This window comes from Lepidochelys kempii, chromosome 9, assembly GCF_965140285.1.
Source record: "Lepidochelys kempii isolate rLepKem1 chromosome 9, rLepKem1.hap1, whole genome shotgun sequence".
NCBI classification, from domain to species: Eukaryota; Metazoa; Chordata; order Testudines; family Cheloniidae; genus Lepidochelys; species Lepidochelys kempii.
This window is the reverse complement of record NC_136388.1, coordinates 47,414,980-47,435,223: the sequence shown is the minus strand read 5'-3', so window position 1 is coordinate 47,435,223 and position 20,244 is coordinate 47,414,980. Positions and strand designations below refer to the sequence as shown.

General features: G+C 46.4%; 2 protein-coding genes across 12 annotated transcripts in view; one reads left to right on the top strand and one right to left on the bottom strand.

Annotated features, from left to right (window-relative positions):
• The window catches only part of MYO7B (myosin VIIB), a 99,800-nt gene extending 95,230 nt beyond the window's left edge, over positions 1 to 4,570 (top strand). For all 5 annotated transcript variants that reach the window (XM_073360171.2, XM_073360170.2, XM_073360173.2 and 2 more), the window contains exons 48-49: positions 692 to 811; positions 2,684 to 4,570. In XM_073360171.2, coding sequence (XP_073216272.2) covers positions 692 to 811; positions 2,684 to 2,773 — 210 coding nt within the window. In that variant the 3' untranslated portion in view covers positions 2,774 to 4,570. The remainder of the gene's footprint in view (positions 1 to 691; positions 812 to 2,683) is intronic.
• Positions 4,571 to 10,893: 6,323 nt separating this feature from the next.
• Positions 10,894 to 20,244, bottom strand: part of LIMS2 (LIM zinc finger domain containing 2) — a 56,408-nt gene continuing 47,057 nt past the window's right edge. For 5 of the 7 annotated variants that reach the window (XM_073360160.2, XM_073360162.2, XM_073360161.2 and 2 more), the window contains 4 exons: positions 20,119 to 20,211; positions 18,873 to 18,921; positions 18,625 to 18,700; positions 10,894 to 15,500 (listed from right to left, as the gene is read on the bottom strand). In XM_073360160.2, coding sequence (XP_073216261.1) covers positions 15,353 to 15,500; positions 18,625 to 18,700; positions 18,873 to 18,921; positions 20,119 to 20,211 — 366 coding nt within the window. In that variant the 3' untranslated portion in view covers positions 10,894 to 15,352. Of the gene's footprint in view, positions 15,501 to 18,624; positions 18,701 to 18,872; positions 18,922 to 18,951; positions 19,192 to 20,118; positions 20,212 to 20,244 lie in introns of those variants that run through there. The other 2 variants (XM_073360164.2, XM_073360163.2) reach the window with 2 other exon arrangements.

Here is a 20,244-nt window from a genome sequence, read left to right as displayed (position 1 = left end):
GCAAATATCTAGGATGGAAAGAGACAGGTAATCAGGCTGTAAGCCTGTCAGTGTAGTTAGTTCTGTCAAGCCTGCAGAACAGGGCCATGTCTACACTGCAACAGAAGACCTGTGGCTGGCCCCGCGCAGGTGATTTGGGATGCAGGGCTATAAAATTGCATTGTAGATGCTTGGGCTGGAGCAAAGGCTCAGAGACCCCCATGTAGGGGAAGGGTCCCAGAGCCTGGGCTGCAGCCCAAACCCAAACATCGTCACCGCAACTTTATAGCCCCGCTGCCTGAGCCCAATTCAGCTGACCTGGACCAGCTGCAATGTAAACATTCACAATAAGAATTTATAGGGTATGTCATCATGTTGCTTTTACAAAAAATAAAGCCACTGGTATATCCAATGGCTTAATGGCTACTAACGTAAGCAGCAGCATGGCATGGGAAAGGCTAACAGTGAACAACTGCCTTCCAGAAACCCAAAACCTCAGGGCTGAGCTGCTCTGTGCAGGTAGGGAGGGTTATGCTGTGCTGCTGTTTGGGGCATGAGCAGAATTCAACAGCTGTGTGACAGTCCCTAACAGAAGGCACTAGGAGATGAAAGGATACACTTGCCTTACTGGAGCGCTTTTTCTAACCCGGCACAATCTGTTTCCCTTCCAAACTGTTGCAGTTTGGTTATTTATGTCTCTTTCTATCTGCAGGACATCTTAACAGTTTACCCCTTTAATAAAATCTCCAACTGGAGCAGTGGGAGCACATACTTCCACATGACAATTGGGAACCTGGTGCGGGGAAGCCGGATTCTGTGCGAGACATCTCTGGTGAGGAGCCTCACTGTCCCTTCCATGTTCCCCTCCTCAGTTTTCCCTTTCTTCTTATGTCTATAAGCATCACAGATACCTGGTGTAAGGATGCTGATGTACATGAAAACAGCCAGATAAAGGATACACTATAACAGGGCCAACTTTGTTCTGTCTCTTAGTCCACAAATTACAGAGACCTTTTGCTGGTTCAACACCCTGGGCTGTTCATTTACAGTTGCATCCCACCATCTTCACAGGATACCCAAGACCTTTCCCAAGCAGAGGAGAGCTAGCTCTCGCTCTCTCACTGCCTGCTTCCCCCCTGTGCTCTTCCTTCCTGTGCCCATTTGTGGGCTCTTGGCTAATGGCTTAATTGGCCTTTCTTCCCTGCCCTGCCCACAAATTAGCCACCGCCTTGCATAGTCAGCTCCAATCTACTTTGCCTGATTGGGGCAGCTGTGAAGAGCGCTGACTCAGGCCTTTATACCTAGCACTCTGTCACAAGCACACAGCTTCCTGCCATGACTGGCTTTAGGGTTGATGGAGGTGACAAGAGCTCTCTTCCCACAGGAATTGTTCTTCCAGCTTTACTGACCAGCCGTCTCGCAGGTCAGAAGCAGATTGCTGCTCTGTGGCACCAGCTGCAGTGGAAGAGCGAGTGATGGGTTGAAACCAAAGTGAAGGGGAAAAAGTAGTACTTGTCCCCGCTCTGCTGGCAAACCAAGCTTCCCCTCCCTGAGGCTCCACTCACCTAGCGCTCTGTAATACAATTACAGCCCCTTGCTTTTCACAAATATAAAATAAAATGAAAATCAACGTATAAGAAAACCCCTCCTCCTGCAATGGCGGCTCCTGTCCCGGGGGCTGGGCCAAGCTCCCCACTCCAGGCATTGTGACCTGATGCACAGAGTTGCAGTGCTGCTCAGGTTTGGCCTAGTCAAGCCTCCACTGGGACCGGGGAGGGTAGCTGGGACAAATTTGAGTGAGTGGTATTGTGACCCCTCCCCAGGGCCTCCTGGTGAAAATGTCGTAACAAAAATCCTGAAAAGTGATTTATAAAAAGAATTATAAATAAAAAGAATTTCATGGGATTCTAAATATGATCTTCCTTTTCTGGCATGCTTTGATCAGCAGCAAAATGGTTAGCAGTGCTGAGATCTTGTCATTAAATTTCAGAGTCAATGAGCCACTTAAAATCAGTGGCTCTCAAACTCTTGTACTGGTGACCCTTTTCACGTAGCAAGCCTCTGAGTGCAACCCCCCACCCTTATAAATTAAACACACTTTTTAATATATTTAACACCATTATAAATGCTGGAGGCAAAGCAAGGTTTGGGGGGGAGGTTGACAGCTTGCAACCCCCCCATGTAATAACCTCGTGATCCCCTGAGGGGCCCCACCCCCCAGTTTGAGAACCCTTGACTTAAATGAGTGGGGCAGTCTCATTTCTCCCAGAAGTCTTGTTTCAGGCTGTCTGCAAGACTCATAAACCAAGGCAGACGTGCCTTCCTAAGGGCTCGTATTGTTAAGGTTACCTTTGCAAACATAAGAACTAGTGACTTGTATATGAAAGCTGAGATTCTGAAACACAAGATGGCAGCCGACAGTGTAAAACATTGGTTTGCTGAACCACTACAGACCGACCCTGTTTGATCACTAGACCAGGGACCAAATGGCTTCCTGCACTGTAGGTAGCACTGCTTTCAATAGCGCTGCTGGGGTACCTGAGGACACACCAGCAGGAGCCATGGAAAAGAATGATCTGAACAACGTTAGGCACTGGGAGAGGCGGTACAGAGGGCACACAGCTTGGGGAATAACTCTCGATGCCAGCTGGCACCCTCTAGAGTCCTTTTCAAGAGACTAGGTTAAAGTTTCTCTCTCCTGCAGGGTTACAAAATGGATGACCTGTTGACATCCTATGTACAGCTGCTAATGAACGCTGTGAACAAGCAGAGGAATCCCCGCCTCCCTGCATGAGGGTAGAAGCCTGCGATTCATACCTGTGCCAAACAGCCTCCATTTCATATCCCAGAGCAAAACCTATTTTAACACTGGTCCTGCCAATTAATCCTCTGATCATACCCATTCTTCAGTAAGCCACACTGGTGAAGTACCACTACGGGGGAAGCACGAATGAGGACACATTTTAAGCTCTCCTCGCCTAGACCCAATGGACAAATTCAATATGGTTTATAAATGTCACAGCATTTTCCTGGATTTCAACCTGGGCACGGCCCTCAACTAATACATGAAAAAGCAGTCTGAAAACCTCTTCGGATCTACTATGGTGTCCTCCATTCTGACAGGGACCTGCCCCTCCAATTCCTTCCTTCTGGCAACGTAAGGGCACATCATTCAGTATACTCCCACCAATTGCATAAGCTACCTGAGTCTCTGGCAAAGAGAGAGATAATGTTACTTTTTCAACACAACGGAGAGGTTCCAAGAGTGGAGGAAAAGCCAAAACATTTCAGCAAAGCGTTCAGTGGTAGGAACACAGAGAGAAATTCTTCAAAAAGGGAGGTGCTACTTTTCTTCAGTCTTCTAGCATTAGAATACTTGCTGCCAGTCCCAGTAATAGCCACCCTATTCTGCAATTATGGGAGAAACTGCATCGTCCTGGACAGTTCAGGCTGGTAAGGTATACTGGGCTTTGCAGAAGGGAAGAACCGTTTCTGCTATAACATGGTTGTTGTCTGCTGTCTTGTTGCCTTAGAGAAATTGTGAGCTAGTTCACTTCCTTTTGTGTCCCCTTTGGTAGCTGCACCTGAGTGTCCCCCAGGCTTCCTTTCTCATAAGGAAACAGCAGAGTGCTCCCCACTATGCATGAACACACACTGATTCGGGCTGTTATTAAGGACTGATTCTGCACCCTTATACTGACATAGCTCCATCTACAAATACTACTCAATGTGAGTCAGGATTACACAGGATTGATTCTATGACAGACCTCTTTTGAAAGTGTCATTTTCCTGCTCTATAGATGTGCTCCTAGCATGGAGTTATGTAGACATTCTTTCAGGAGACAGAATGCCAGTTGGTTCATTTTATTGGTTTTCATTTTTCTTGATCTTTCTCCGACTTCCTGTTTGGCAGACAGCTTGAATGGCAAAGCCTGTTTCAGAGTTTGTTCATCACATGCTCCTCCATAGCCACAACTCCTGTCAGCAAGAGAGAACTCTCTCACAATAAGAACTGCTCAGAGTTCAAAAAGCCTGGGAGGTAACCTTGCCCCTACACTACTTTCTAGTACTAGAAGAGCAAATACTTGTCCTTCCCAAATCAGAAGAGCCCTCCTGTGACCACAGTGGCATGTGGTGCTTTTAGTGCATTTACACCAAGTTCCTTGAGGCATGGTTTAACGGTGCTGGAAAAGCCGTGCTGTTGAATCTCTCGTTCTAGTTTGCCAATGTATGGACAATGGGCTTCGTTGTCCCCTGGACGTGTGCGTGCAACACAGCCATTAATGGAAGGATTGTACATGCACTGCAGGGAGAATAGGGTCTCAATATCTCTATGCATCTAAATGAGTGCCACACTTTTCAGAATAGTTGATCTTTTTGTGACCAGTCAGATATTCCCAATGCAATGTCCATTGCCAGCAATGGATGCTTTGAGACTACCAATGTCAAGGTGTTAATGCTGGCATCATACTTTTGAATTCAATTTAATTAGATATAGTATCTGAGAAATGTTTTATACATTGACTCCGTACTGAAATCTTTGCAGCCAAACTATTCTGTTTCAGATAAATAAACTGTTGCAGATCAGTGATGACGATGTGGTTTCTTTCTTCCATAAGTCTGGTGAGTGCTCTCCCAACCTCAGTATAATCTGAAAACCTCTCCAATAACTTATACTACCTCTGCATTACTACAGCGTACCATTCACCACTGACATCTAGAGTCCAACCTAGCTACATGGCATGTGTCAGACACAACAGCAGTGCCTCCACACACTACAGCATTGATGAATACATCACCCTTTAACCAGCACTGATGGAAAATGTTTCAGCAAAACATTCTTGTCATAGACTCACCCGCCTGGAGCGCCTCCTCATGGCAAGACCCAGCACTGCAGCCCCTCCACCTCACCTTCCTCCTCCAGACTTTGGTGCTCTGTGTGGTGACTTAGTCCTCCAGCCAGGTCACACAAGAGTCCCATCCCTTCTTTGTAACAACGTCTCAACTCAAAACATACAGGAATGAAAATCCTGAGCTCAATCTTCTGCAGATTCTTCGCTCATCTCCGAGGCTCTGCAGAGTTCTTCACTCAATTACTGAGCAAGGCCTCCCAGGGCTTTCTCCCTGGAGGCCCAGCTTCTCCTGAGCGGTTAACTCTCAGCCCTGGTCTACACTAGGACTTTAGGTCAAATTTAGCAGCGTTAAATCGATTTAAACCTGCACCCGTCCACACAATGAAGCCCTTTATTTTGACTTAAAGGGCTCTTAAAATCGATTTCCTTACTCCACCTCTGACAAGTGGATTAGCGCTTAAATCGGCGTTGCCGGCTCGAATTTCGGGTACTGTGGACACAATTCGATGGTATTGGCCTCTGGGAGCTATCCCAGAGTGCTCCATTCTGACCGCTCTGGACAGCACTCTCAACTCAAATGCACTGGCCAGGTAGACAGGAAAAGAACCGAGAACTTTTGAATCTCATTTCCTGTTTGGCCAGCGTGGCAAGCTGCAGGTGACCATGCAGAGCTCATCAGCACAGGTGACCATGATGGAGTCCCAGAATCGCAAAAGAGCTCCAGCATGGACCGAACGGGAGGTATGGGATCTGATCGCTGTTTGGGGAGAGGAATCCGTGCTATCAGAACTCCGTTCCAGTTTTCGAAATGCCAAAACCTTTGTGAAAATCTCCCAGGGCATGAAGGACAGAGGCCATAACAGGGACCCGAAGCAGTGCCGCGTGAAACTGAAGGAGCTGAGGCAAGCCTACCAGAAAACCAGAGAGGCGAACAGCCGCTCTGGGTCAGAGCCCCAAACATGCCGCTTCTATGATGAGCTGCATGCCATTTTAGGGGGTTCAGCCACCACTACCCCAGCCGTGTTGTTTGACTCCTTCAATGGAGATGGAGGCAATACGGAAGTAGGTTTTGGGGACGAAGAAGATGAGGAGGAGGAGGAGGTTGTAGATAGCTCACAGCAAGCAAGCGGAGAAACCGGTTTTCCCGACAGCCAGGAACTGTTTCTCACCCTAGACCTGGAGCCAGTACCCCCCGAACCCACCCAAGGCTGCCTCCTGGACCCAGCAGGTGGAGAAGGGACCTCTGGTGAGTGTACCTTTTAAAATGCTATACATGGTTTAAAAGCAAGCATGTGAAAGGATTACTTTGCCCTGGCATTTGCGGTTCTCCTAGATGTAGTCCTAAAGCCTTTGCAAAAGGTTTCTGGGGAGGGCAGCCTTATTGCGTCCTTCATGGTAGGACACTTTACCACTCCAGGCCAGTAACACGTACTCGGGAATCACTGTAGAACAAAGCATTGCAGTGTATGTTTGCTGGCATTCAACCAAAATCCGTTCTTTATCTCTCTGTGTTATCCTCAGGAGAGTGAGATATAATTCATGGTCACCTGGTTGAAATAGAGTGCTTTTCTTCAGGGGACACTCAGAGGAGCCCATTCCTGCTGGGCTGTTTGCCTGTGGCTAAACAGAAATGTTCCCCGCTGTTAGCCACAGGGAGGGGGGAAGGTTGAGGGGGTAGTCATGCGGTGGGAGGAGGCAAAATGCGACCTTGTAACGAAAGCACATGTGCTATGTATGTAATGTTAACAGCAAGGTTTACCCTGAAAGAGTGTAGCGACTGTTTTATAAAATGTGTCTTTTTAAATACCGCTGTCCCTTTTTTTTTCTCCACCAGCTGCATGTGTTTCAATGATCACAGGATCTTCTCCTTCCCAGAGGCTAGTGAAGCTTAGAAAGAAAAAAAAAACGCACTCGCGATGAAATGTTCTCCGAGCTCATGCTGTCCTCCCACACTGACAGAGCACAGACGAATGCGTGGAGGCAAATAATGTCAGAGTGCAGGAAAGCACAAAATGACCGGGAGGAGAGGTGGAGGGCTGAAGAGAGTAAGTGGCGGGCTGAAGAGAGTAAGTGGCGGGCTGAAGACAGGGCTGAAGCTCAAATGTGGTGGCAGCATGATGAGAGGAGGCAGGATTCAATGCTGAGGCTGCTGCAGGACCAAACCAGTATGCTCCAGTGTATGGTTGAGCTGCAGCAAAGGCAGCTGGAGCACAGACTGCCACTGCTGCCCCTCTGTAACCAACCGCCCTCCTCCCCAACTTCCATAGCCTCCACACCCAGACGCCCAAGAATGCGGTGGGGGGGGCCACCGGCCAACTAGCCACTCTGCCACAGAGGATTGCCCAAAAAAAAGAAGGCTGTCATTCAATAAATTTTAAAGTTGTAAACTTTTAAAGTGCTGTGCTTAAAGTGCTGTGTGGCATTTTCCTTCCCTCCTCCACCACCCCTCCTGGGATACCTTGGTAGTCATCTCCCTATTTGTGTGATGAATGAATAACGAATGCATGACTGTGAAGCAGCAATGACTTTATTGCCTCTGCAAGCAATGATTAAAGGGAGAAGGGGAGGGTGGTTAGCTTACAGGGAAGTAGAGTGAACCAAGGGGCGGGGGGTTTCATCAAGGGGGTTTCACACCGTAGCCTGGCCAGTCATGAAACTGGTTTTCAAAGCTTCTCTGATGTGTACCGCGCCCTCCTGTGCTCTTCTAACCGCCCTGGTGTCTGGCTGCGCGTAACCAGCAGCTAGACGATTTGCCTCAACCTCTCACCCCGCCATAAACGTCTCCCCCTTACTCTCACAGATATTGTGGAGCACACAGCAAGCAGTAATAACAGTGGGAATACTGGTTTAGCTGCGGTCTAAGCGAGTCAGTAAACTGCACCAGCGCGCCTTTAAACGTCCAAATGCACATTCTACCACCATTCTGCACTTGCTCAGCCTGTAGTTGAACAGCTCCTGACTACTGTCCAGGCTGCCTGTGTACGGCTTCATGAGCCATGGCATTAAGGGGTAGGCTGGGTCCCCAAGGATACATATAGGCATTTCAACATCCCCAACAGTTATTTTCTGGTCTGGGAATAAAGTCCCTTCCTGCAGCTTTTGAAACAGACCAGAGTTCCTGAAGATGCGAGCATCATGCACCTTTCCCGGCCATCCCATGTTGATGTTGGTGAAACGTCCCTTGTGATCCACCAGAGCTTGCAGCACTATCGAAAAGTACCCCTTGCGGTTTATGTACTCGCTGCCTTTGTGCTCCGGTGCCAAGATAGGGATATGGGTTCCGTCTATAGCCCCACCACAGTTAGGGAATCCCATTGCAGCAAAGCCATCCACTATGACCTGCACATTTCCCAGGGTCACTACCCTTGATATCAGCAGATCTTTGATTGCGTGGGCTACTTGCATCACAGCAGCCCCCACAGTAGATTTGCCCACTCCAAATTGATTCCCAACTGACCGGTAGCTGTCTGGCGTTGCAAGTTTCCAGATGGCTATCGCCACTCGCTTCTCAACTGTGAGGGCTGCTCTCATCTTGGTATTCATGCGCTTCAGGGCAGGGGAAAGCAAGTCACAAAGTTCCATGAAAGTGCCCCTACGCATGTGAAAGTTTCGCAGCCACTGGGAATCGTCCCAGACCTGCAACACTATGCGGTCCCACCAGTCTGTGCTTGTTTCCCAAGCCCAGAATCGGCGTTCCACAGCATGAACCTGCCCCATTAGCACCATGATGCATGCATTGGCAGGGCCCATGCTTTCAGAGAAATCTGTGTCCATGTCCTGATCACTCACGGGACCGCGCTGACGTCGCCTCCTCGCCCGGTATCGCGTTGCCATGTTCTGGTGCTGCATATACTGCTGGATAATGCATGTGGTGGTTAATGTGCTCCTAATTGCCAAAGTGAGCTGAGCGGCCTCCATGCTTGCCTTGGGATGGCGTCCGCACAGAAAAAAGGCGCGGAACGATTGTCTGCCGTTGCTCTGACGGAGGGAGGGGGCGACTGACGACACGGCTTACAGGGTTGGCTTCAGGGAGCTAAAATCAACAAAGGGGGTGTCTTTACATCAAGGAGTATTTCAGGCAGGACTTCACGGAGGGTTCCAATAAGAAATGGTGCACCTAAGTTATTGTTCTTATTGGAACAAGAAGGTTAGCCTGGCCTCTGATTGATACATGGCTAGATTTACCTCGCCGCACCTTCTCTGTGAGTGACTGCAGTGTGATCTAGACAGGGGAGGAGGCAAATGAGTACAAAACAAATCTGGTCTATTTCTTGTTCTGACCCACTCCATCTATCTTTTACATCTTTGGCTGGCAGCAGACGGTGCAGAAGGACTGCATGCCATCCACATCTCATGGCTGCTTGGCAGAAGATGGTACAATACGACTGCTAGCAGTCCGTATCGCCTGCCCGCTCACCATAAGACGGTTCAATAGGACTGACTGCAGGACTATAGAGAATGACCTGGTCAAGTCACTCCAAATTTAGTCCCTGCGCCCATGTCTGCCCAGGCGCTCCCAGCCGACGTGGCTAGGAGCACCTCGGACACGACGAGGACGACTACCAATCGTATTGCACCGTCTGCTGCCAGAAGGCAATGGGTTGCTGCTACTGTGCAGCAAAACCGTACCACGTCTGCCAGCACCCAGGAGACATAGGGTGACGGTTACCTGAGCTGGTTCCATGCTTGCCGTGGTATGGCGTCTGCACAGGTAACTCAGGAAAAAAGGTGCGAAATGATTGTCTGCCCTTGCTTTCACGGAGGGAGGGAGGGAACAGGGGCCTGACGACACGTACCCAGAACCACCCGCGACAATGTTTTAGCCCCATCAGAGTGCTCCATTGTGACTGCTCTGGACAGCACTCTCAGATGCCCGATTGTTTGCCATTGCTCTGACGCTGGGAGGGGTGCTTACAGGGTTGGCTTCAGGGAGCTAAAATCAAGAAAGGGGGTGGCTTTACATCAAGGAGTATTTCAGGCAGGACTTCACAGAGGGTTCCAATAAGAAATGGTGCACCTAAGTTATTGTCCTTAATGGAACAAGAAGGTTAGCCTGGCCTCTGATTGATACATGGCTAGATTTACCTCGCTGCACCTTCTCTGTAAGTGACTGCAGTGTGATCTAGAAGAATGAGTCCCCTAGACAGGGGAGGGGGGGGAAGCAAATGAATACAAAACAAATCTGGTCTATTGCTTGTTTTGATCCACTCCATCTATCTTTTACATCTTTGGCTGGCAGCAGACGGTGCAGAAGGACTGCATGCCATCCACATCTCATGGCTGCTCGGCAGAAGATGGTACAGTACGACTGCTAGCAGTCCGTATCGCCTGCCCGCTCACCATAAGACGGTTCAATAGGACTGACTGCAGGACTAAAGAGAATGACCTCTCAAGTCACTCCAAATTTAGTCCCTGCGCCCATGTCTGCCCAGGCGCTCCTGATCGACCTCACAGAGGTGACCAGGAGCACCTCAGACATGACGATGACGGCTACCAGTTGTACCCGTCTGCTGCCACAAGGCAAGGGGTTGCTGCTACTGTGTAGCAATGCCGTACCGCGTCTGCCAGCACCCAGGAGACATAGGGTGACGGTTACCTGAGCGGGCTCCATGCTTGCCGTGGTATGGCGTCTGCACAGGTAACTCAGGAAAAAAGGCGCGAAATGATTGTCTGCCCTTGCTTTCACGGGGGGAGGGAGGGAACGGGGGCCTGACGATATGTACCCAGAACCACCCACGACAATGTTTTAGCCCCATCAGGCATTGGGATCTCAACCCAGAATTCCAATGGGCAGCGGAGACTGCGGGAACTGTGGGATAGCTACCCACAGTGCAACGCTCCAGAAGTCGACGCTTGCCTCGGTACTGTGGAAGCGCTCCACCGAGTTAATGCACTTAATACACTTAGAGCATTTTCTGTGGGGACACACACACTCGAATATATAAAACCGATTTCTAAAAAACCGACTTCTATAAATTCGACCTAATTTCGTAGTGTAGACATACCCTCAGGGCTTTTTCCCTGGAGTCTCTCTCTGCTCCCAGACCTGCTGTAGGAGTCTTCTTCTCTCCAACTGCCCTCTCCCTTCAGGGTCAATCCCAGGCTAGATACCTCCTGGAGGTCCCTCTGTAGTTCCTTTCCCAGAGAGGAAGTTCCAAACTCCTCCCTTCTGGATCTCCTCCCCCTATTGCTCTGCACTCCGTTCTTTATAGGAACCACCCAGCCTGGTTCTCCCCCGCCTGGTCTAATCCTTAATTACCTGTCTCCCCTTCAGGTGCCACAGAACAGGCTAACTGTCCTTGCCAAAGTGGGGTTTATAATATCATCACAATTCTGAAATAGGAATGTGTCCGATCCTTGGAGTTATTGAGTGATTCACCCTGGGTCACATCAGAGGTGTAGATCCAAAGGACTCAGGTTTTACTGTACAGTACGCATATACAACAGTTTTTATATTTTAATCTTTAGTGTGACGATTTAAAATGTATTGCAGTTAACTTTATTACAAGAACATACATAACAGGTGCAGATTATAATATTTTAGTCCAGCAGTCACAGATTTTGGTTAGATATCACAAAGTCAGAAGTACAAAAGTACAAAACAAGAAATCCGCAGTCTGCAGAATACATGCCATGTAATAGGGAGTGGGCTTGTCCCTTTAGTATTAATACATTTCTTCATTCATTCTATAGAATCCTTAGCACTAAGAGTGCTTTACAAACTAAGAACTGAACACCTCTTAGAACAACTGCTTTAGTCACAGATTTATCTGCGAACCAATGCCTCCTCTGATATACGTTTCAAATGGACACTTAACCTCTTCAGTCCCAGCAGTCCGCATCATCCAATACAAAACATTTGGCATTGGAAACTCCGAGCATGGAAGGTTAAACAATTTTTGCTAATGCTGTGTGGATCACTGTGAGGGTAAGCACCAGGACCCAAATCCTAGAGAAAATATATAGCAGTTTGTTTTGTAATAAGGAAAGATATTAGGGAAGTGATTAATATTCCCCTTGAATAGGAGTAAGCTGCACATATCGCAGTTTCTAAAAGCATTTCCGTCTTCAAGTGTAGTCAGTGAGCATTAGTGATTTATTTTAAATATGTATATAAATATAGGTTTAAAACTGTGAAAGTATACAATGGACAGCAGCTTTCGGTAAGTAATACAAGGTTAGTCTTTTGAACCAAATTCATCATTGATATAACTGATATGCATTGAGGATAATGGAGTGACAGCAAGAATGAATTTGACTTTCTGAATTTAGAGCAAAGGAAAACGCACATATCTTAGTCTTAACATAGCTTTCTATGAAGGAGAGTCTCTCCTGACTCCAGCATTATGAAGAACACACAGGTATTAGCAAATCCATCATACCAAAAGACTCTACCCTAAAGAAGTCCACAGATCCTATCACATCTACTTTACATCCTATGCCATTTACTTTTTCAAAGGTGGAATCTGGGGGAAGATGAATGTTTCCAAGCTGTTGTGTAGTTATTTCCCAGAACTCTCTTGATTGCTCAGTCTCTCAAATCTGATATCGTAACTCTGTAGACAACCATGTGCTCTACAAAGCAGAACTCTAGTGAAAGATCTGTCAGATTAACAGTTTGAAAGAGACACTTTAAGACATTTGATTATCCATATATTATAAAGCTCAGGGTCAATGGGTGTCTTTTCCTTTAAGTAAAAGTACGAGCAAGCCCTGGCCTAATCTACTGAATTTCAAATATTAGGAAATAAGAGTCCTCACTGTATCTCTTCTCATAGTACAAAGATATTCACATTCGTCTTTACATGCACATGTTTAACCATGTATTTGCATTTTCCATTGCTAAACTCAAGAGTGGCCTCTGCAGGAAACACAGCTGACAAGATTTGAGCTGGTCTGGAAGACAACTACTGTCCATGGAGGACTCAATTTTTGCATATTAACAAGAACATATAATGCCATCTTCCCCGGAAATTCTTTTGAACTAGGACTGGTGAATCAGCTGAAAATACCCAGCTGCCCAGATTCAGCACTGGGCTCCTTCCTGTGACCAAGGGCATGGTGAAAGGAGCTGCATGCTCCAGGCTAGGAAGAATCAGCATAATGAATTGTGACTGCTCATGGGCCTGAGGTGCCTGTGCTTTAGTTCTTCAACCAAACTCTAGAGAGACTAAGCGACATAGTGGACTGGTCCCAGCAGTGGCCACTTAAGATTGCCTTCAGTTGAGCAGTTCCTTGTGCCCCTCCCTGAAGGATAGGCCAAGGGCTACAGAAGAACAAGAGCTGTCCTCAAGTGCTATTAAACTGTGACAAAAATAATACTGTCTAGGTTATTGTGCAGATTGATAGTCACGGTGGAAGACAGACAAGCTCTCTCATTAGATCAGAGAGTCCATCCCTTCGTAAGTGCTATAGCGGAAGCGGTGCACAGAAGGTGTTAAAATAGTTATGATAGCTTACTACAGCAGAAAGTAAAGCAGCCAAAGGCAGTTGGTATTAGGAAAGCAGCTAACTAACCAGGAGTCTTGCACTAGCCTTTCTGCACTAGCCTTTTCCCCTAACATTTCTCACCATTGCTATCTCTGGTACAGCTTCACTCGTGGCAGCAACAGCAAGTGCTCTAGTGTAGAGGAGCCACCAGTATTTTAGCCACTAGGTTGTGTGAGTTTGCTCTAAGCAGCATTAGACAACAGGGGATCTGTGTGGTGTTGCTTTACACCCGGGCTCATTGGCCCAGCTGTGGGTATAGCCTAAAGCTTATTGAGCTGGTAACCTATCCACTCTGCAGCAAGGGGACAGGCTAAATCACTCAAGTGTTCACAGTCCTCCAATGCTTTCCCACAATTCCTCTCCTGCACCCAGGACAGACAAGTTCTCCCATTATACACTGGGAAAGAATCAGAGAGTGGTTCAGCTTACTGCAGTGCTAGGAACCATGGGGTATCATGTGCCTCCGGAAATCCTAACATCTCAGACAGATGACTGCAGCACCACTGAGTTAATAGTAACTTGGGTAGGGCTCTGCAGCGTGGCCTCTTACACGTGAGCTAGGCTAAGCTGGGCATCAATCACCCAAGTTAATGCTGCAGTGAAGACATGCCCAAGGAGGTTAAAACACCAGAAGCTGTTTAGTGCCCTGTCTACATAACAGCACCCACTGGTGCTACCACCAAAGAAGTTGCATCAGTAATAGCAAAGGTGCAAAATGGTACCGTGGACACAGCTAGCGTCTTACTACAGAATTCCCAGATGTGAGTCTGAAGGCTCCTTTGGTTCACTCGAACGGTCCTAGAGCCCAGGCTCCAGCCGAACCCCAGAAGTCTACACTGTAATTAAACAGCCCCAAAGCCCAGGCCCCATTAACCCAAGTCAGCTGGTACAGGCCAGCCATGGGTTTCTAATTGCAGTGTAGACATACACTGAGAGTCACGGAAACTGAGCTGAGAAGGTAGTCTTTCCATTCAAACAAAGGGAAAAGGCTTGGCTCAGACTGAAGTTTTTAACAGTTACCAGATCTGCCAACTGGGTTTTGTTATGCCAAACAGTAACCACACCTCCAGTCATATTGCAGGTACTGTAGAGGGTAATGGCAGGTGTGTCAGTGGGTAGGGTATAATGTCACACTGGGCAATTTCAAGCCCTGGGAATCAGTGATCTAATGGAGAACTGGCAAGTAAACATTGAATATTAGTTCCTGGCATCCCCTGCCTTCACCCTCACATTACATATCCCCCTTCAATTGTAAGGGAATTGAATACTTTTGAGAAGTATCAAACTGACAGCCTCAGAGAGTGAAACTTCTGTGCACTGCCCAGACACTATACTCCCACTCTGGCATAGAGTGAGGTGAGTAGGTAGCATAGATTCTGTGCCCATTCACTCCTTCCCTTGCCTAGAGAAAATGGCAACAAGGGTGTCAAGAAGGGCGATTGCTGCGGCAGTTTTGTGATGTGGATATTTGTTCACCGGGAATCTAGACACAGACCAGCTCATTTTGGACATACCAAACACTTATCAGATGGTGGTAGTTTTGGGCCACATTCAGAACAATGTCCTATAGGTGAAAAGCTCTGTGTACAAGGCATTTAAGGAATCCTTGATACTTATAACTGGTGTTGAACAATCTGCACGTTTCACCATCTGATATTTAAACTACTGTTCTTTCCAAATTCCTCAGGCTACAGAAGAGAGAACTTCAGCTCCACGTAGAAACGATGAAGGACAGAAAAACAATGGTGTACATCTGATCAATGGCAGAATAATGCCAGTTAACTACCATACCCATTGCTCTGCCCCACCCCCTCAGCAGAGGCCAAACTCCCCATGCAGTCAATGTTAATTTGCAACTGCCTGAGTAAAGCGACATTCAGGGTGAAAGCTGCAGTGACAAAAGCTGGAGGAGGTACTATTTGTCTGTGGTTTGTTTCAGACATTCTTAACAGCTCCCTTTGTGATTAGTAGCTGCTGCAAGTTGCAGTCTGTGAGGATAAGAGTGCAGTCAGCAGAAATGACAGACCCGTTTAAGCAGAGTTTAAATCCACAGCTTTAGGATGCGATTTCTTGGAGGCCAGCTCAGACAGCTTTTTCAGACGTTTCTTCAGCTCCAGAGGGAATTTCTCATAGCATTTCTTGCACACAGGCTTCATGTCAAACTCCACAAACTTGTTCCTTTCAAAGAAACACTGAGCTATTAAAAACAGCACTTGCAAAACTACATTCATGGCTTAATGTTCAGTAATCGAGAGAGAGAGAGAGAGAGAGTGTGTGTGTGTGTGTGTGTGTGTGTGTGTGTGTGTGGTGTGTGTGTGTGCGCGCGCTTGCTTTCTACTGAACGTATAAAACCCCTCATTTCAACACACAGGTGCCAATCTTGCCAGTATGTTCACATATCAGAATTTAATGCACACATGTGGCAGTGTTCATACCAAGTTAGGTGCCCAGCTGTGTGAACACAGATACATATGGACTGATGACTGGAGATCAGGTCCACATGTTTACCAATAATGAAATGTCCATGGAACACATTGTGATTGGTTCTTAGCAACACTTCTGCGTGGCTGCTTTCCAAAACTTGGGGGCAGCAGCTTTGCATTGGCAACAGGAAAACATTTTGATTCTTCACACTCCTCCCCTCTGTGCTGCCAAGTGCACCTCAGCCTGCTATGAATGCCCCTTACTAGCTAGTACCAGGGTGGAAGCACAATCCACAGTGCTTTTCTTCTGTTGCAGCTCAATGGCTTTCCTATGCTTGCTACTTCATAGAAATCATAGAATCGTAGAACTAGAAGGGATCTCGAGAGGTCATATAGTCCAGTCCCCTGCACTCAAGGCAGGACTAAGTATTATCTAGACCATCCCTGACAGATATTTGTCCAACCTGCTCTTAAAAATCCCCAATGATGGAGATTCCACAACCTCCCTAGGCAATTTATTCCAGTGCTTAACCACTCTGACAGTTAGGAATTTTTTCCTAATGTCCAACCTAAACCGCCCTTGCTGCAATTTAAGCCCATTGCTTCTTATCCTATCCTCAGAAGTTAAGAACCATTTTTCTCCCTCCTCCTTGTAACAACCTTTTATGTACTTGAAAACTGTCATCATGTTCCCCCTCAGTCTTCTCTTCTTCAGACTAAACAAACCCAATTTTTTCAATCTTCCCTCATAGGTCATGTTTTCTGGACCTTTAATCATTTTTGTTGCTCTTCTCTGGACTTTCTCCAATTTGCCCACATCTTTCCTGAAATGTGGCACCCAGAACTGGGCACAATACTCCAGTTGAGGCCTAATCAGCGCGGAGTAGAGCGGAAGAATTACTTCTTGTGTCTTGCTTCCAATACTCCTGCTAATACATCCCAGAAGGATGTTCGCTTTTTTTTGCAACAGTGTTATAATGTTGACTCATATTTAACTTGTGATCCGCTATGACCCCCAGATCCCTTTCCGCAGTACTCCTTCCTAGGCAGTCATTTCCCATTTTGTATGTGTGCAAGTGATTGTCCCTTCCTAAGTGGAGTAGTTTGCATTTGTCCTTATTGAATTTCATCCTATTTACTTCAGACCATTTCTCCAGTTTGTCCAGATCATTTTGAATTTTAATCCTATCCTCCAAAGCACTTGCAACCCCTCCCAGCTTGGTATCGTCCGCAAACTTTATGAGTGTACTCTCTATGCCATTATCTAAATCATTGATGAAGATATTGAACAGAACTGGACCCTGAACCAATCACTGTGGGACCCCACTCATTATGCCCTTCCAGCATGACTGTGAACCACTGATAACCACTCTCTGGGAACGATTTTCCAACCAGTTATGCACCCACCTTATAGTAGCTCCATCTAGGTTGTATTTCCCTAGTTTGTTCATGAGAAGGTCATGAGAGACAGTATCAAAAGCCTTACTAAAGTCAAGATATACCACATCTACTGCTTCCCCCCTATTCATAAGGCTTGTTACACTGTCAAAGAAAGCTATCAGGTTTATTCTTGACAAATCCATGCTGACTGTTATTTATCACCTTATTATCTTTCAAATTCTCAACCAGTTCTTCCCTATTTGTCAAAATCAAATCTAGAACAGCCTCCCCCCAGTAGCTTTCTCTTTCTCCAAAACATTCCAAGAACTTGTTGGATAATCTGTGCCCTGCTGTGTTATTTGGCTCCTTTACTACCCCACTCAGTTGCACAAGTGTCTCTCACAAGGCAGATAAGGACTCAAGCAGCCATGAACTTCAGTGGGTCACAATCAGACAGCGATCTAGCTATCACAAATGGTGACTGCAGCAGAATCAGGCAACTGCATTCATTTGGTTGGCAAAAATCAAGAAGTGCAATTTCACTAGCAGAGTCAGTGTCCCAGACACTCGAGTCACAATTAGTCTAGAACCAACTCAGTCTGAGACTTGCCATTCCTTATCCCCCAATAGCCTCATATTCCCAGACTTCCTGCCATTCAGCTTCCACCAAGTTTACTGTGGTTAATGTTGCTCCTTTAAGCAGCAGCAAGGGGAGTTCACTGCAAGGTGGCCCACTCCCAGGAATGTGCCCACCCTCCATTAATCCAGGGAAGGGAAAAGAAGGGAAGGCTGTCTCTGAGATAAGCACAGACAAACTAATTTTCTAGATGCTTGAACTAACTTTGCCACTGTGTTTCCTAAGTCCCAGTTCTTACAAGTGACCTATAATATTATCTTAAAGCATGCCCTATATGTAGTATGCTTTTAATGCCTCGAACATTAAACACTATGCTGAGTGGGTACCTCTGGAATCACGCTGGCTGGTGTGACAGCCCTGGGATGTCCAATGCTGCATGTCAGTTACCAAACAGCCCAGTTGGAGCATGGAACTGGGGGCTCAGAGCAGTGTCATTTTATTATGGAGTGAGACTTTGCTAAGCGTTTTTAATCAGTATAAAAGAATAAAGAATTTAAAAACACTTTCCAAAACCCACATTCTATAATGAAAACACCATTTCCTTGAGCCCTAAGGGTCAGTTCCTTGATAACTGAGGCATGTTGGGCCATCAAAGCAGAGCTGGGGTGATATCAGAGGCCCTGAAACTAGGAAAGGGGCATTTAAAGTTAGTTTGTATTCATTGTCCCTGTGCCACTTACTATTTGGGGCATTTAGCACACAACTCTTTGAAAATGGGCTCAGTTACCTTTCAACAGGCTACCTTTCTAGGGGAAAGCTGTACGTACTGCAGGAGAGGATGCTACTCTACAGCTGCAGGGTGCCAGCACCATTCCCCCAGGCTGATGAAAGAGTTATCCTAGGTCTGCAAGTGTCTACTTACTTCAGTGTGAGCTTGATGTTGCAGGTGGAGCAGGAGAAGCAGTTCACACACCAAGCCTTGTTGAGAGCTGATACCACTGCGCAAAATAAGAGAAAACAACCAGATTATCTAGTCTCAGAGTCCTATCCCAATTCAGTGAGCCAAGATGTAAAAAGAAACATTGGAACCTTGCAACTGCAGGACTGCAGCAGCTGCACTGAGAAACAGAATGGGAGAGTGACCCAAAATAAGGAGAGAACAAATCTTACCGTCCCCCTCGATCACGTGGCTGCAGTTGTAGCAGACATCTCCGAAGAGCTGCATGCAGAAGGAATAAAATGGGAACTTATTTTACTGACTATGAAGGAGTCTGCCCATGCTCCCCAAATTAGACAGCTGGTGCAAACATCAAACTCCTGATGGATGCAGCAGCACCCTAAAATTCATTTACATCTCCTGAATAGCTTCTCATACACTTGCCCATTGGTCTATGGTCATTCAGAACTTGTATCCTCAAATCTTAGAAGTTTTTTTGTTGATGCCTCATACTCTTGGTACCATTATAACATGATCTCTGAGCCTGTATGCCTGGGAATTTGGGAGACAATGTCAATAGATCACAACACTGATCAAAGATAAATATCTCCTGATCATAGGCCATAAACATCGAGCAAAGAGTGCTATTTTAAAAGCAATTGATATTTAGCCTTTAACAACTCTACAAGGGAAATGCAGTATTTTGTCTGATGGAAATTGGTGTAGAGTCATGGCTGCTCATTGTATCTTTATGATAATGTTACCTTTGTGTCAGCTTACAGGACAGATCTTTTCTGTGCTTTAGCCAACCAGATGCCATGGCATTTATTTTAAACAATTACAAATAGGCTGGCTTCACATGGGTTATAGAATGTTTTCGATTCTTAACAAAAGGTTAGCCAAGCAGCCATCTGACTGGTTAACACTAATTTTATTTGGTATAATTACAGAAATTTTAATTTGTTTGCTGTGTTGTTATAGCTGTGTTGCTCCCAGGATACAAGACACAAGGTTTGTGAGGTAATACCTTGTATTGGACCAGCTGCTGTCGATGAAAGCTCTGTAGCGCTCGAAAGCTTGTCTCACCAACAGAAGTTGGTCCAATAGAAGATATCACCTCATGCACCTTGTGTCTCAGAAGTTTTAAGGGCAATCCAGGGACAGCAATTTTTTCTTTCAACAGGGAAGATCCCTGTCCCCATTACATTTTCATTCTCTAATCACTGCCACTTTCCTAGAATTATATGTCAACACATCTTCCACAGAAAACATTTTTCCTTTTTCAATTAGATTCCCCACCACCAGAGGTTATTGATATTTCTTAACAACTCACTCCAGATAACAATGCATTTCTGGTTATATGGTGCATGGGGAAAATGCTGTGCTTATTTCCCAAATTTCTCTAGGGGACATTCTTTCTCCTCAGCCCCTCAGCCGAGAGAGGTGCCTGCTGAACGGGTGTAGGACAGCAGTGCTTACCTGGTTGTAGTGAGTCTCGCAGTAAGCCAGTCCTTTTTTCTCATAGTGGCGATGCCCCAGAAATGGCTTCTCACATTTGGCACAAACAAAATGCTGCAAAAGTAAAAAGGCATTCAGTGTCGGTGG